The sequence below is a fragment of the Octopus bimaculoides genome, chromosome 4 (assembly GCF_001194135.2).
Source record: "Octopus bimaculoides isolate UCB-OBI-ISO-001 chromosome 4, ASM119413v2, whole genome shotgun sequence".
Lineage (NCBI taxonomy): Eukaryota > Metazoa > Mollusca > Cephalopoda > Octopoda > Octopodidae > Octopus > Octopus bimaculoides.
Genome location: NC_068984.1, coordinates 132,264,709 through 132,280,717, shown reverse-complemented (window position 1 = coordinate 132,280,717; position 16,009 = coordinate 132,264,709). Strand labels below are relative to the sequence as shown.

Sequence of the window (16,009 nt, the reverse complement as noted above, 5' to 3'; positions counted from 1 at the left end):
GTATTAAATAATGGCTCCTAGTTCATACTGAGTTACATCATAGAGGTATGACTCATCAAGACATTATGCCAACAACAAGTAGTAGATTTTCCTGGACTGTAATATTAACTGAATAGAAACAGAAACGGGGGAGAAAAGAAAAAAAATCAAAATCAAAATCAAAAAATAAAAACAGTAAAAGGAAAAGAAAGATTCATTTCTGTAGTTGAATGCTGACGGTTAAGAAACTGGTGGAGTGTTACAGAGTCTGTAAATTGCTGCCATTGCAAATCTGAATCTACAGTCAAAAAAAAAAAAAAAAGTAAAAGAAATGTGTTCTTCATGCAAGCACCACCAACCTGCTCAAACCATTTGTATTGAGGAACTTAATGTTTCACACATTCCTTGCAAGATCATCATCATCATAATCATTATCACCACCACCATCATTATCATCTTTAGTATTCCTATAATGTTTTCTTCTTCTTCTTCTTCTTATTATTATTATTATTAAAGGGTGGTTGATTGGCAGATCGTAACTGAGTGTCTTGAGGTATTTAGTTATTTCCCAAGTTCAAATACTAGCAAAGTCAACTGCGTTGGGTTTGACAAAATAAAGTACCAGTGAAATATTAGGGTTATTAAAACAACAGGCTAAGGCAGTGAGCTGGCAGACTTGTTAATATGCTGTGTACTTAGAGGCATTTCATCTGTTTTTATGTTCTGAGTTCGAATCCTTCTGAGGTCAACTTTGCCTCTTGGGGTTGACGAAATAAGTATCAGTTGAGCCCTGAGGTTGATGTAATCAACTTAGTCCCTCTCCTGAAATTGCTGGCCTTGTGTCGAAATTTTTAACCAGTATAATAACAGACTGTCCCCTCCTTAATTTTTCTGGCCTGGTGCTTATTTTAGAAATTCTTACATCAGGGTGGTTGATTTGCAGAACCATTTGAGTGTCTGTAAAGTGCTTTGCACTATTTGTTTCAGCTCTTTACATTTTTAGTTCAAATCCTGCCAAGGTTGACTTTGTTTTTTGTCCTTCTGGGTTTGATAAAAATAAAGTACCATTCAAGTACTGGGAAAGATATGATCAAACATTTGTCTTCTTCCAAAATTTCTGGCTTAGAGCCAGAATGATGGTGATGGTGGTAACAGTTGCAGTGGCATCTGTACAAGAAATTATTATTTGGCAAAATCATTAGCATGTCAGACAAAATACCATGCAGTATTTGGTCCTGCACTTTAAGTTCTAGGTTCAAGTTCTGCTGAGGTCAACTTGCCTATCATCTTTCCAAAGCTGATAAATTAATGCACCAAATAAAGAAGTCAAGTACTAGCGTCAATTTAATTAATTGCTTTCTCCATTCAAAATTACTGATATTGTTATATGTATTATTAGTTGAGGCAGCAACCTGACTCATTTGTTAGTATATCAGACAAAATGCTTAGCAGCATTTCATCTGACTCTTTACATTCTGAGTTCAATTCCTGTCAAGGTCAACTTTGCTTTTCATCATTTTCGAGTCAATAAAATAAGTACTAATTGAGCACTAACATCAGTGAAATCACCAAGCCACCTCCCCTTAAAATTGCTCTACCTTGTGCCAAAATTTAAAACCACATCATCATCGTCATTTTTTAACATCCATTCTTTCTGATGCTCTAACCACTGAGCCATGCACCTTCACAGACCAGCATAGCATTTGACAAAATAATCTGAATGCTGAAAGGTTAAAACAAGAAGTTTGTATCCAAGGGCAGTCACAGTTACGTTGTATCAAAAGGGTTAAGACACCCATTACTCACTTTGGAACCTGATACACAAACTGGTCTTATTTAGTTCAGTTCAGCCCCTCCTCCATCACTTTTTGCTCCCTTCTGTTTTCACAGACTTTCAACTACTCAGATTTTGTATAATTATGTGTCATTACCTCGTTGCTCAGAATTAATTTCGTTCACCACCTAATTTTGATGGAAGTAAAAGTACACTGTGAGAGTAAAATGGTGGAGTTACCTACTAACCAAATGACTGTGTATTTAAAACTTTCTATTGTAGCCATGTTATTGTGTCCCACCACCACCACCACCAACACTCCAAGCAAGGCACATGACTCTGCTTGGTCCAGTTAACCTGACTGAGCAAAAGAAACAAGTTCCACTTCCTACTTACTTCACAGTTGAGTGATTACTGGCAGGAAGGTCATCCAGCTGTTAAATATAATTATTCTTACATTTAATGTTAAAAGATAATTGCTCTCATGTGAAGATGTGAAGGCACGTGGCTTTGTGGTTTGGGTATCAGGTTCACGATTGTCAGGTCATGAATTTGATTCCTGGTGACATGTTGTGTCCTTGAGCAAGATACTCTATTTCACAAATGAGCTGTACCAGCAATTCAAAGGGCCAGCCATGCCACCTTCTGTGTCACACTGAATCTCCCTTAGAACTAATTTTAGGGTACGTATGGGTTGGATAGTTTGACCAAAGCTAGCAAGCTGGGGAGCTGCACCAGACTCCAGTCTGTTTTGGTATGGTTTCTTTGGCTGGATGCCCTTCCTAATGCCAACCATTTTACAGAGTTTACTGGGTGCTTTTATGTGGCACTGCTTAACCAGTCTTAACACTTCTGTTGTGGAATACGGGTCTTCTTGAGTACAGCAAGATGCCAGACATCTCTAATTGAAAAATTATAATTGTGTTAATTATAACTCATTTCAGACATTCACTTAATTATTCAGGTAGAGGTTAAATGGCTGATTGGATAAGGTACCAGCTTATAGGTTATGGATTCAGTCCACTGCAGCTACTTCATTGGGTCCTTGAGTAGAACACTTTTTCTCTTTGATTCTCAATATTATTTAGTTATAAGAAATATGTATCAAGACTTACTTAAGCCCTTTGCTCTCTCTGGAGGTAAGCCATTAATGACTTTTCAACTCTGGCTTGTCCTTTTTTTAAGCCTCCCCTCCCAGGTCATAGTTTTAAATTGTCATTGATGCTTCTGTAACTTAGATTTTTTTCCAGTTTGGGGTGTTGGCCCTATGCAAACACATTTTTACCTCTTGGAACAGGTGGTCCATATTAGTCTGGCCTCTGTCCTTTAACCTGTCCATCGTGGGAGTCCCTGTCAGGAGCCTGTGCTCCATTTGCATAGCTCTCAGATTCATTGAGACACACAATCCATCACCCCACAAGAACTGAGCTTGTAGTGAATGTATCAAAATTTGAGAGAAATTTAACCTGTGAGAGACTGGTTTTCTATCCAGGATAATTTTTTTTTATTTTTACTCATAAGCTTGTCAATAAAGCAAGGCAGTGTCTCTGGCAATAACACATACTAAATGATGTTGTTGATATTCAGTGGATTGCAATTCTGGGAAGCAAGAACTTGCAATGTTTTGTGTGGAGTTTGAGGGATGATACACAGTAAGGGGACTTGGAGAAATTGGTGGCCTGGATGTACCTGGGTAGAAGGGTATGCTGCTGCTGAGATCACTACTAATGTGAAGTGAAGCACTGAGTCTATAGACACTGTGATTTGTGAAAAGATGTATTATACTAAATATCTATCTATTAACATCATATATTTTGCTACTCCTGTCTCACATTCCCTCATATTTCATTCATATATCATTCGTCCATATTTCCTTATACATCACTAATGTACCCACTCTTCACCACTTATGCAGCATCTCCTGCCATTGACTTTATTTTGTTACACAAATCCTTAATCATGTTGACATAACAAAATACATTCTGTAGTTAGTTTTAATTATATATTTGATTTTGTTCCTTTTTTTTATTTTTTCAGGAATGGACCAGCACCATTTAGAGAGTGCCAGGACCAAAGTTGCTGGGAACCCAGTGTTACAAAAGCTTATCAAAGATTATGCCAACTCAGTCTGGGATGTTCTCCATGCTAAGTAAGTCTGATATGAGTGCATATGCATATATACAAAGTCTGATGTTTTGTTTCTTTATGTTTATAAGTAATGGAAATTATTATCTCACTATAATAACGATATTTTGTTTGTTTCAATTCTCTTCAGACCCATCGACCGGCATAAGTTGGTAAAGGAGATTGAGGCATCTTCTGAGAAACTCTTATCTCTGATACAGGAATCAGAAGAATGTCATTTTATTCAAGACTATACAACTGCAGTACTGGCTTGTTACATTGCTTGCATTGAAACCTCCAGTCTTGCCAGATGTTTCAAAAAGGTAAACCACAATTTTGTACCAACGCGTAAACGACTGAATGATTAACAATACTTGATCATTGATCTGAAATGCTCCTGTTTTCCTTATTTATTTAACCCTTTAGTATTCAAACCAGCCATATCCAGTCCAAATATTCTATCTGTTTTATGTTCAAACTGGACAGATCTGGCCTCTGCCATCTACCTTATAATGTCATTCTAAAAATAAACAACTGCATCTTTGAAATCTTGAAGCTATTAGATAGTGCATGATTGATTTAAAACAATGTGAACAAATAAGCATTAGATTTGATCTGCATTAGAATCAAAGCATTAGATTTGAGTAATCTGAATGCTAAAGGGTTAAAATACATATGACAATCTTTAAGAACCATGTAAGCAATTGTTTAGTAGAGTCACTGGCTGTAAAATACTTTAAAGCAATCCTGCTCTCATGTATTGAAACTTGTACACTTATCTAACTCATTGTTGAATAATGTGAAACAGATTATGCATAACTTTTTATAAAGAAAATGTATTTGGTTATATAATCTGCATTATGTGGGGATTTGATTTAGAAATTACAGTTTAATTATCTTTATAGAGGTAATTAGATTTGTTAATATTTAGAACAAGACTTTCTTCAAACAAACTTTGTATGTGCCAGGGTCAAATTTAGCAAGTTTTAGTCTCAACTAAAATAAGCTCACATGGAAAGCCTTGAACCTGGCTTTAAACTGATTAATAAAATTCAAGGAAAGCTAACTATAAACTAACAAATAAGACACAGAACATGCCATACTACATTAAACTGTGTACTGAAGCATGGAACATGTTTTTTCTATTTACCTTAGTGTGTTTATGACACAAGTAAATGATTAGTAATAGGAAGGACAGGTATCCAATAAACACTGTATTCGCTTTTGCAAAAATATCAAAAAAATTCTTTTAAATAAATGTGAAATATATTTTTAATTGGATATTTAAACAATATCCAATCCTTATATTTTCAATATTTTTACTGTTTTAAATTTCAGGATGGCTTTCATGTATATAAATCGAGAGAGTGGCATATTGTTAGAACAATTATTTTTACAGCTGGATGTTCATGGTTCACTGTTCACTCAAGCATGAAGCAGTAGTGGAATTAGTCACTTAGTCACCCTCCATACATACCATGTTATAAGGTTTGAATTCACAAGCATGTGGTCAGTAGCCCCACAACTTAACATCATGGCTGTTGTGTTTTTTTTTTTAAAGACATGTCTTAAGTCGACCAATCTTTCGTTTGTTTATTTTTCTAAAGATTTTCTTAATTTTCTATAAATCACTACTGAAATTCAATAAATGTTTGTTTGTCTTTCAGCTCTTGGAACCAATACCACATGCCCTGTTGATGGAAGAGATAAGCTTTGTGTTTCTCAGTCATTTGTCCTCTGACTCGCATATGACTTCTGCCACAATGAGTAAATGTAAGCAGTCCAGCTCATTCTTATCTCTCTCCACAATATTTATTTCCTATTGGGAAATGTTTCACATTGTAAACCTTATCTACCTTGTTATGTTTTGGTAAATCACTATGTTTCGAATAATATAATCTCCATTTTTCATCTGAAGCAATACTTGTCATGTTTATGCTTTATGTACTTAGACTGGATTGACCTCACTGAATGGTATTTTGCACATGAATTATTATGGGGCACAGGCATGTGAACTGCATGGTTAAGAAGCTTGCTTCTTGTAATTTACTTAGCATAGGTATAGGAACAAGGATCAAATAGCCGTAAACTGCAAATTTCTATCTTGCTGTAGTGGAAGCACAACCAACAACGGAATGTATGAGAAGGGGTAACAACAGCAACTGTAATCCTGTAGCAATGGAATCAATTTTTGTGTCCCTGTTTATTTTAATTGCAATATATAGAAAACAAATGGACAAGTTCACATAAAATTCATGCATGCCATGTCACTGGTGGTTTTTTTAATTATTTAAACAAATGTACAGCATTTGTTATATATTCATTAGGAGTTCAATACACAACACTTCTCAACCACGTGGTCTCTGGTTCAGTCCCACTGCATGACAGCTTGGGCAGTTGTCTTCTGCTAATACCCCAGAGTTGGTAGACGGAAACTGAAAGACACCCATTGCATACGCATGTGTGTGTGTGTGTGTGTGTGTGTGTGTGTGTGTGTGTGTGTTCCCTTGTCTTGACATCATGTGATCGTTGTAAATAAGCACCAGCATCATACCTTTCTTATCAGTTTTCCATAACAAACATTTCTAGCCATGGGCAAATATTCCCTTCCTTGGAAATGGGTGGGCGTTGGTGGCAGGAAGGGCATCTGGCTGTTGAAAACCTGCCACAACAAATTCCATCTGGACCATGAAAACATGGAAAAGGAGATATTAAATAATAATGATGGTGATACATTACCCCAATATGCCTTGCTCATTTTCCCTTTTAAAATGCTAAATTTGATTTGAGGGAAATTTTGTTGCTTTCTTTAGCAAGTGAGGTGGCCACATAGAAGCTCTCACCTCGTCTTGAAATAGAATAAGTTTGTGTTGTAAGGATAAAAAAAAAATGTGTGATAGTAATATTTTACTTTACTATCTTGGTTTTTTATCTTGTTAAAAAGAAGGAATTTATAGATTGATCACATTGAAAATAGAATCTTATTTTGTCACCATAATTAAGCCCTTAAGCCTATCTGGAGCTCCTGCCATATGTAATGTTTGCAGTTATTTAATATGTGTCGTAAATAACAAAGCCTGTTCATTGTTATATTGTTAATACATTATTCTTAAGCCCTGCCCTCCCTATGGAGCATAAGCCATCAACAACATTTTTCACTGATCTTGACTCTTGACTGTCATTTCTTCTTCTTTCCAGCTGCTATCCTACCTCCAGCTATTTTTAGGATGTCCTCTCCTCCACGTAAAAACACATGGCTCAGTGGTTAGAGCATCTGGCTCACAATAATGAAGTAGTGAGTTTGATTCCTGGACCGAGTTGTGTATTGTGTTCTTGAGCAAGACACTTTATTTCACATTGCTCCAGTTCACTCAGCTGTAGAAATGAGTTGCGATGTCACTGGTGCCAAGCTGTATCGGCCTTTGCCTTTCTCTTGGATAACATCAATGGCATGGAGAGTGGAGGCTAGTATGCATGGGCAACTGCTGGTCTTCCACAAACAACTTTGCCTGGGCTTGTGCCTTGGAGTGTAACTTTCTAGGTGCAATCCCATGGTCATTCGTGACCAAAGGGGATTTTTACCCATTACCCTCTCCTCCACCTCCCTTCTGGTGGTTCCAGGTCAGGGCTTGACATGTGTATCCCTTCTTCTCTCGGGTCTTGTTGGTTTTGAACTGTCATCGATGTTTCTGTAACTTTGTTTCTTGTTTCTAAGTAGGGGTGTTGGCCCTTTTGCAAACCCATTTTCAGCCTGGTGATGAAGTGGTTCATATTATTCTTTCCCCTATCTTTCAACTTGTCCAACATGGGAAACTCTACCAGGAATTGGTGTTCTGTTGGCATAGCTTTCAGGATCATTGACAACACACAAGCCATTACACTGCAACAAAGATTGAACCTTGTGATGGATTGTTATGTTATTACAATCCAGTATTGGATTGATCAGTCATTGAACATTATCAATATTTATTTCTTTATTGCCTACAAGGGGCTAAACATAGAAGGGACAAACAAGGACATACAAAGGGATTAAGTTGATTACATCGACCCCAGTGCATAACTGGTACTTATTTAATTGACCCTGAAAGGATAAAAGGCAAAGTCGACCTCGGTGGGATTTGAACTCAGAATGTAATGGTAGATGAAATAGCTCTAAGCATTTCGCCCGGTGTGCTAACGATTCTGCCAGCTTACTGCCCTATAGCATTATCAATATTGATCTGTCAACTAACCTCTGACGTGACATTTTAGTCTGTTGATAGATCTCTGGCCTTTTCTATCATTATTAGATTGCCGAAAGCTGGCAGAATTGTTAGCACGCCGGGTGAAATGCTTAGTGACATTTCATCTGTCCTTACATTCTGAGTTCAAATTCCACCAAGGTTGACTTTGCCTTTCATCCTTTTGGGGTTGATAAATTAAGTACCAGTGAAATACTGGAGTCGATGTAATCGACTAGTCCCCTCCCTAATATGTTCAGGCCTTGTGCCTCTTTAGTAGACAGGATTATTAGATTGCTGATATGTTTTCTTAGGTATTCAATTATTCTGAATTTCTCTCATTTTAACTCATCTGTGTTCTTAACTGTTTCAGTAATTTCACTGATTTCTATTTGTCTGTTCAACTGACTGACTTATAATCATCTTATCAGTATTGATCACTTAAGTGACTTGTGTGTTTAATTAATTAACTTACTTCTCAGCATTAATTAACTGACATTTTACTTTTTTTCTCATCTGAAAACTTTTCATGTTTCTATTCTTCTGTAATCAACCTTTTGGTTGTGTTATCTCACATGTTGACTTAATTGGTCAGGTTGTCTTGTGCTTTGTGAAGTGATTAGCAAATGAAAATTGATTTCGACAGCCATCATGGAAAGTGGCTGCAAAATGATGATGTAGGATGTAATTTAAAGGAGATTTAACTGCTATTTTTAACAAATTGAGATACTCTGTAAAGGTTTCCTCATTTGGTCTGTTGTCTACGTTGTTTAGCCATCTTTTGTCTGTGTTACTCAGCTGTTGTCGAGATTGTTTATTTGTATGTTATCCTGCATTGGTTAGCTGCCTGTGTTTGTCAAGTGCATTGCTTAAATCTCATCTATTTGTATTGTTATTTGTTTAAGCTCACATCAGCTCTAATCAAGCTGACATATCGTCAAAAACATTTCGGTCATGACCATCCTCACTTTTTGGATAACTACATTATCCCATGCATCCTCTATTTAAAACAGGAGATTGTAGAACATTTAGTTCATCGTCATCTACTGTCTACTTTGCCATATTTATTGTGGGGAGGAGACTAGTCGATTAATAAAATACCAATCAAGTATTGGGGTCAATGCTCTCTCCCCACCAAATTACTGGCCTTGTACCCTGCAATGGACTGGTGTCTCATTCAAGGACAATGTTGTGACCTTGTTCAGTTATTTGCCATGGAAACTAAGTAACCAGCGGTGAGCTGCCAGAAACGTTAGCACACCGGGCGAAATGCTTAGCGGTATTTCGTCTGTCGCTATGTTCTGAGTTCAAATTCCACCAAGGTCAACTTTGCCTTTCATCCTTTTGGGGTTGATTAAATAAGTACCAGTTATGCACTGGGGTCAATATAATCGACTTAATCCGTTTGTCTGTCCTTGTTTGTTCCCTCTATGTTTAGTCCCTTGTGGGCAATAAAGAAATAAGAAACGCTAGCACACCGAGCGAACTGCTTAGCGGTATTTCGTCTATCTTTACGTTCTGAGTTCAAATTCAACCGAGGTCGACTTTGCCTTTCATCCTTTTGGGGTTGATTAAATAAGTACCAGTTACGCACTGGGGTCGATATAATCAACCTCAACTGTTTGTCTGTCTGTCCTTGTTTGTCCCGTCATTTCAGGTGATGACAATTTGCTCTCGATGTGTTTTTGTTTTCTTTTTAATATATGCATGTAGGCGATGAGCTGGCAGAATCATTACCACACTGAGCAAAATGCTTGGCAGCATTTCATCTGTCTTTGTTTTGAGTTCTAAATCCCCCAAGGTTGATTTTGCCTTTCATCCTTTTGGAATCGATGAAATAAGTACCAGTTGAGCATTGGGTGGGGTGTTGATGTAATCAACTGGCCACCTCCCCCAATGTTGCAGGCCTTGTGCCAAATTTTGAAATCACTATATGCACGTTTCACATCCATACAATACAATTACTCTTATAAAAGGTTTGTTGTATCAGTCATAGTTTATTGTTTGTTGCAGTGTTCTTGCTGCTCCAGGTCTCGTTCATCTTTGTTAATTTTGAAACATATTTCTATTTTCAGTCGGTCATTTAATCGAGCAGTGTGCAGAAGTGCAGCCATTGATTGTTGATTCCTACCCACAGGTCTGTAATATACTACACAAACACATAAGTTTGGCCCTCAATGTAAACACTACCTCTGACCTTCTCTATTCAACTGTCAAGGTAAACCTTATATTTTCATTGTTCCTTTTATCACTTTTATTCAGTTTTAGTGAAGGTGCATGGCTTAGTGGTTAAAGTGTTTAGCTCATGATCATAAATCTGTAAATTTGATTTCTGACAGCCTGTTGTGTCCTTGAGCAAGACACTTTATTTATCGTTGCTCCAGTCCACTCAGCTGGCTAAAATGAGTGGTACCTGTAATTCAAAGGGCCAGCCTTGTCACATTCTGTATCCTGCTGAATCTCTGAGAACTATGTTAAGAGCACTCGTGTCTGTGGAATACTCAGCTACTTGCATGTTAATTTCATGAGCAGGTTGTTCCATTGATCTTATCAACTGGAACACTCATTGTCACAAACCAATGGAGTGCCAATATTCAGTCTCTCATAAAATGGCTGACTGGATATAGTGTTAGTCTGCTAGTTTAAAAGCCTTGAGTTCATTTCCTCTGCAAGCATTTTGTTATGTATTTGATTCTTATTCTTAATTTTATTTAGTGATTCTACTTTGATATTGGAAACAATATCATCTGGGAAGGTGTTTAGGGAAAAAAGTAACCTGAAATTAGAATATCATGCATAAAATCACAGTAGATATGATGTTAAGTTGTTGGAGTATTGGATACATAGGGATATGTTTTAAATCAGGTTACAGCCATTGTTTTATGATTGGTACAATAATCTTCTTACCTTTCAATCTGCCAATCAGAGAACTGGTTTTACACCTTTTTGACAGTTGATAAAAAGAATATCTAACTCTTAAAATATTTGCTCTGCCAAATTACTCTATACACCATCTCATCATTCTAAGAACAATGAAGTACCGCTTCATATACTGTAAAATAACCTAGATTAAAAATTTCACCATATAGCAACAGCCTATATATATAGAACTAAGAAATACCATACTAGGCACAGCCATGGCTGGGTGGCTAAGAAGCTTGCTTCCCAACCATGTCGTCTCAGGTTCAGTCCTACTGCATGACACCTTGGGCAAGTGTCTTCTACTATAGCCCCAGACTGACCAAAACCTTATGAGTGTATTTGTGCGACAGAAACTGAAAAAAAAATCTTGTGTATATACGTGTATATGTTTGTGTACCCTTGTCCTGATATCATGTGATAATTATAAACTAGCATCTATTGCTATATATATATATTGATTAAATTACTTTGATTGTCTAGATGCTGTCTCAATTTATTTTCCTTTCACAATGATATCTTGCCTTCTCCCACATGATGACATTGTTGCTTATTAAACACATTCCTTGTCATTTATGCCTGTATACTTTCAGACCACACTGGTGCTGTTTCAACATTTTCCTCAGCAAACCAAATTACATCTCAGTCTTCAAGTCAATGACACATCCTCACCACTCACTTCATTGGTACAAAGCCTACTGGTAGTACTTGCAGAATCGGTAAACTTTATTTTAACCCAACATTTCCATCTATTGTATGTTGTGGACCACAAGTATATATGAATATGTGTGTGCATATGCTTAAGTATAAGCAGTGTGTGTGTGTGTGTGTGTGTGATCATCGTTATCATCAGTACAATATGAACTGCAAATGTATAAGCTGTATGTGTGTGTGTGTGTGTTTATATAGAGAGAAACAGAAAGATATATATTTCGTTTTTGGATTTGGTTTGCAAGATTCTTTATGTGTTGAAGCATATACTGTTGTGTCTGGAGAGAGTCGTTCTCTTTTGGTGCCTTATAATTTAATACACTCACAGGTAAAATTTCCACTTATTTCCTTCTTTATTTTTCTAAAATTTTTGTTGCGTCTTGCAACCTTTTCAATAAACTATTGAAAAGGTTGCGAGACACAATGAAAATTGTAGAAAAATAAATAAGTAAACGAGTGGAAAATTTTACCAGTGAGTGTGTTAAATTATAAGGCACTAAAAGAGAATGACTCACCCCAGACACAACAGAAAGATATGTCAGTACCGCCTGACTGGCTTTCGTGCCGGTGGCACGTAAAAGCACCCACTACACTCTCGGAGTGGTTGGCGTTAGGAAGGGCATCCAGCTGTAGAAACTCTGCCAGATCAGATTGGAGCCTGGTGTAGCCATCTGGTTCACCAGTCCTCAGTCAAATCGTCCAACCCATGCTAGCATGGAAGGCAGACGTTAAACAATGATGATGATATATAAATGAGGGAAAAATAAATTCATGTTTGTATCTGTGTGTATGTATGTTTATTGGTAGAAACATTTTTTTTTAATTAATATCGTCATCACCATCATCTATTTGACAGTGAAACTAAAAGGACTATGCTACTCCATCCTGGCACCTGTTTAAAAGGATTCTGTTATTTTTTTTCCAATTAACTGTTGAGAAGTGGGATAAAAATGTGACCCTGTTTTTACTTCTTTTCTGGTCAGTAGTGAGACTACCATGGACCTGTTGCCTAATCTATCACAACTTTTCTTTTCAGCACTGTAGTTCCGAAACCGTCCTGCTTGCAGGTACTGCCTATTCCATGATGCTAAATTCTCTGCCTTGTAATCCTGTTACTATCTGCAGTCTCTTCTGGAGTAGTTTGACCATCTTAAGTAAGTGGTCATTTCTGTCTCATCCTTTAACAACATTATCCTTATAATTGTCACTATTACTGCAATCACAATTTTTATCATCACTTTACTAATATAGATAACAGTGTATTTCCATCACTTTGTCCATCACCAAAACTTATAATCGTTTTAATGATTCTGTTGATCCATTCCCCCATACAAAGGTGATGGTAATTGTTTCAAATTTTGGCATAAGGCTGGTAGTTTTAGTGGAGAATTAAGTTGATTACATCAACCCCAGTGTTCTACTGGGACTTATTTTATTGACCTTGAAAGGATGAAAGGCAAAGACAAACTTTGTGAAATTTGAACTCAGAACATAAAGAGTCAGAAGATATGCCAACCGCCTAATGATTCTGCCAGCTCTTTGCCATTTGTGGGATATTGATAATAATAACAATAACCTTTGAACAAAAATTAAGCATAGAAAATCTTGTTTGAAATTATTAAAATTTTCTAGAATTAACTTTTGTGTTATATATTTGTTCTGAATTTTAAAAATATTTCCATTTGTTTGTTATCTTAGATCAGCACAAAAAATTGTTAAACTGGGAGCAAATCTTGAGAAACAGTGTAGACTTTGAGAAGAAGTCTCCTCACATTGGTGCAATTCGTAGCGACAAATTTGGATGTCTCTCTCTCGTCCGTGGTTTCATTTCTTCTACTGAGAATCCTTTTCTTTTGCTAGAGGAACACATTGAGGGAACCAACATGAATGTTCCTCTAATTATGAGATTGTTCTTTACAATTTATAAAATGTGCAAAACCATCTCACTAGACTACCACAGTTTCAACTTACTACACATCTGGTACAGCAGGTAACACAACATTTCATTTTATTATATATTTAATATTGCAAATAACATGGTATTTCATCTCACAAGTCCCCTTACGTTTAACACAGATTAATTTCCTATCAATGAATGGTTTGTCCACATTATTCCTTAATGAGCATAGGGCAGGTTTCCCAGTTTCTCTGGCATATATATTTCTCCCTGGATAGGATGCCAGTCTCTTGCAGAATTACTCATTTTTATCAGCCAAGTGAACTGGAACAAACTGAAAGGAAGCGTTTTGCTCAAGAACACCATTCATCGCACAGTCCAGAAATCAAAACCACAATCCACAATCACGAGTTCAACACCCTCGCCACTAAACCCTGCACCTCCAATCCCCATCTGCAAGTAGGAATATGTCTTCCCATTCTGTGTTTATTACTCAGTCTTTCTCTTTATTCTGTATTCCATCTTTGGTTGAATCTGTTTTCCTACAGTATTTTTCAATCAACTTTATTCATGTATAAACAGGCGTAGCCATGTGGTAAAGAAGCTTGCTTTGTGACTACGTGGTTTTGGGTTCAGTCCCACTGGTGGTACCTTGGGCAAGTGTCTTCTACTATAGTCCCAGACTTACCAATGCTTTGTGAGTGAATTTGGTAAATGGAAACTAATGTCAAAGCCTGTCGTGTGTGTGTGTGTCTATATCGACATCTTGCTGGAGGATACTGATATGGAAGGGGTACAGGAGCTGAGGACCATTATGGAAGATCGAGATGAATGGGGAAAACGTTTGGAAATAGTCTTGGGGCATCCTATGGGATGACCTAGATGAGATAGATGAGATTTATTTTAAGAGCATTGTAGTTCACTTGAAGCATTGTAAGGTTCCCTTCTTCTGTATAATTTTTTATTTATTCAAATTTCACTTTCCTTTTTCTTTTCTTTAATTTGAGGGTTTTCAATTTTAATATAGAATTTTCTTCCTTTTTTTTTTCTTCTCTCTTAGGTATTTGAGACTTCTTCCTGAACTCTATATTAAGAACTCTTCTGGTTTCTCCCAAGAAAATCGAGAGAAACTTGAAAGCCAATCTCTGGAGTTAATATGGTTGCATTGGGACAGCCCAGTTGAAGGTGTGTCAGAGACTGTTTCCAATATATTCCACATCATGTGTCAGATTTGGCATGTAGAGCGCAGTCTTGGCAGTCAGGATGGTAATGCCTTACCACAAAAACTGCTTCAGAGGTTGATTACATTACCTTGGTATGTGAAAGGGAAATATAAGTTGATGAGTTCTCTGCTTCAGTTTTTGGAATATAACAATGTAAGTAAATTATTCTCCTTAAATTTCACCTCAACAATCTTTTTTTTTTTTTTTGGAGGCCTGACTTATCTCAGAACACCATCACACGTCTTGAAAATGTATATAAAATACAACTGACTAATGACACAAATTACATGAGATGTTATATAACATATATTTACCAATCAAAGATACAGTTTACATTAAATAGAGCAGTGTTTCTCAAACTATCTGCTGTGGCATCCAGATAGTTTTCTTTTCCAATGTGCCAGGGACCAGTAATATTTCTTAGTAATATTAATTTATACCGGAAACTATATATATAATGAATATAATAAAAATTGACAATTTTTTTTTATCTTCTATTTATTTTGTAAATATCTAATACAATATTACATAAGCTGATAAGTTGTTTACTGCTGTGCATAAGGCGAAATTACTGAAATTATGCTATTGTTTCTTTCTTTTCTGGAAACTCACAGTGTACCGGCAGCTGATAGCTTGCAGACCAGCACCAGTCTGCTGACCACCCCTTTGAGTAGCACTGCAATAGAGGACCATATTTCTAACCATAGTATAAAACCAATTTTGTTGTTAAAATCCCATGAGACTAACAATCAAAGGATCACAGTTCTGACTGAATTGAATATGATTATGTTTTGGTGCAACCAGATCCACAAATATTCTCTGATTAAGACTGTCTATATATCAGTCAGTACTAGAATAAATCAAGCAGCCTGAGCAAATTTATATAACGTACCAGTACCACGTAAAGAACACCTGTGCTGAAGCTACATAAAAACTACTTGTGCTGGTACCACATAAAAAGCACCCATGCCAGTGCCACAGAGAAAGCACCTGGAGTGGTTGGCATTAGGAAGGGCATCCAGCTGTAGAAACTCTGCCAAATCAGATTGGAGCCTGGTGTAGCCATCTGGTTTCACCAGTCCTCAGTCAAATCATCCAATCCATGCTAGCATGGAAAGCAGACGTTAAACGATGATGATGATGATGATGATTTTATATATAT

The 16,009-nt window shown here is 36.7% G+C and overlaps 1 protein-coding gene across 1 annotated transcript in view; it reads left to right on the top strand.

Moving 5' to 3' along the window:
* Nucleotides 1-16,009, top strand: part of LOC106875370 (thyroid adenoma-associated protein homolog) — a 74,565-nt gene that overhangs the window by 17,153 nt on the left and 41,403 nt on the right. Inside the window, exons 2-9 of the mRNA XM_014923467.2 lie at nt 3,791-3,902; nt 4,029-4,200; nt 5,545-5,650; nt 10,173-10,315; nt 11,610-11,735; nt 12,764-12,881; nt 13,426-13,717; nt 14,685-15,000. Of these exons, the coding sequence (XP_014778953.1) occupies nt 3,793-3,902; nt 4,029-4,200; nt 5,545-5,650; nt 10,173-10,315; nt 11,610-11,735; nt 12,764-12,881; nt 13,426-13,717; nt 14,685-15,000 (1,383 nt within the window). The 5' untranslated portion in view covers nt 3,791-3,792. The remainder of the gene's footprint in view (nt 1-3,790; nt 3,903-4,028; nt 4,201-5,544; nt 5,651-10,172; nt 10,316-11,609; nt 11,736-12,763; nt 12,882-13,425; nt 13,718-14,684; nt 15,001-16,009) is intronic.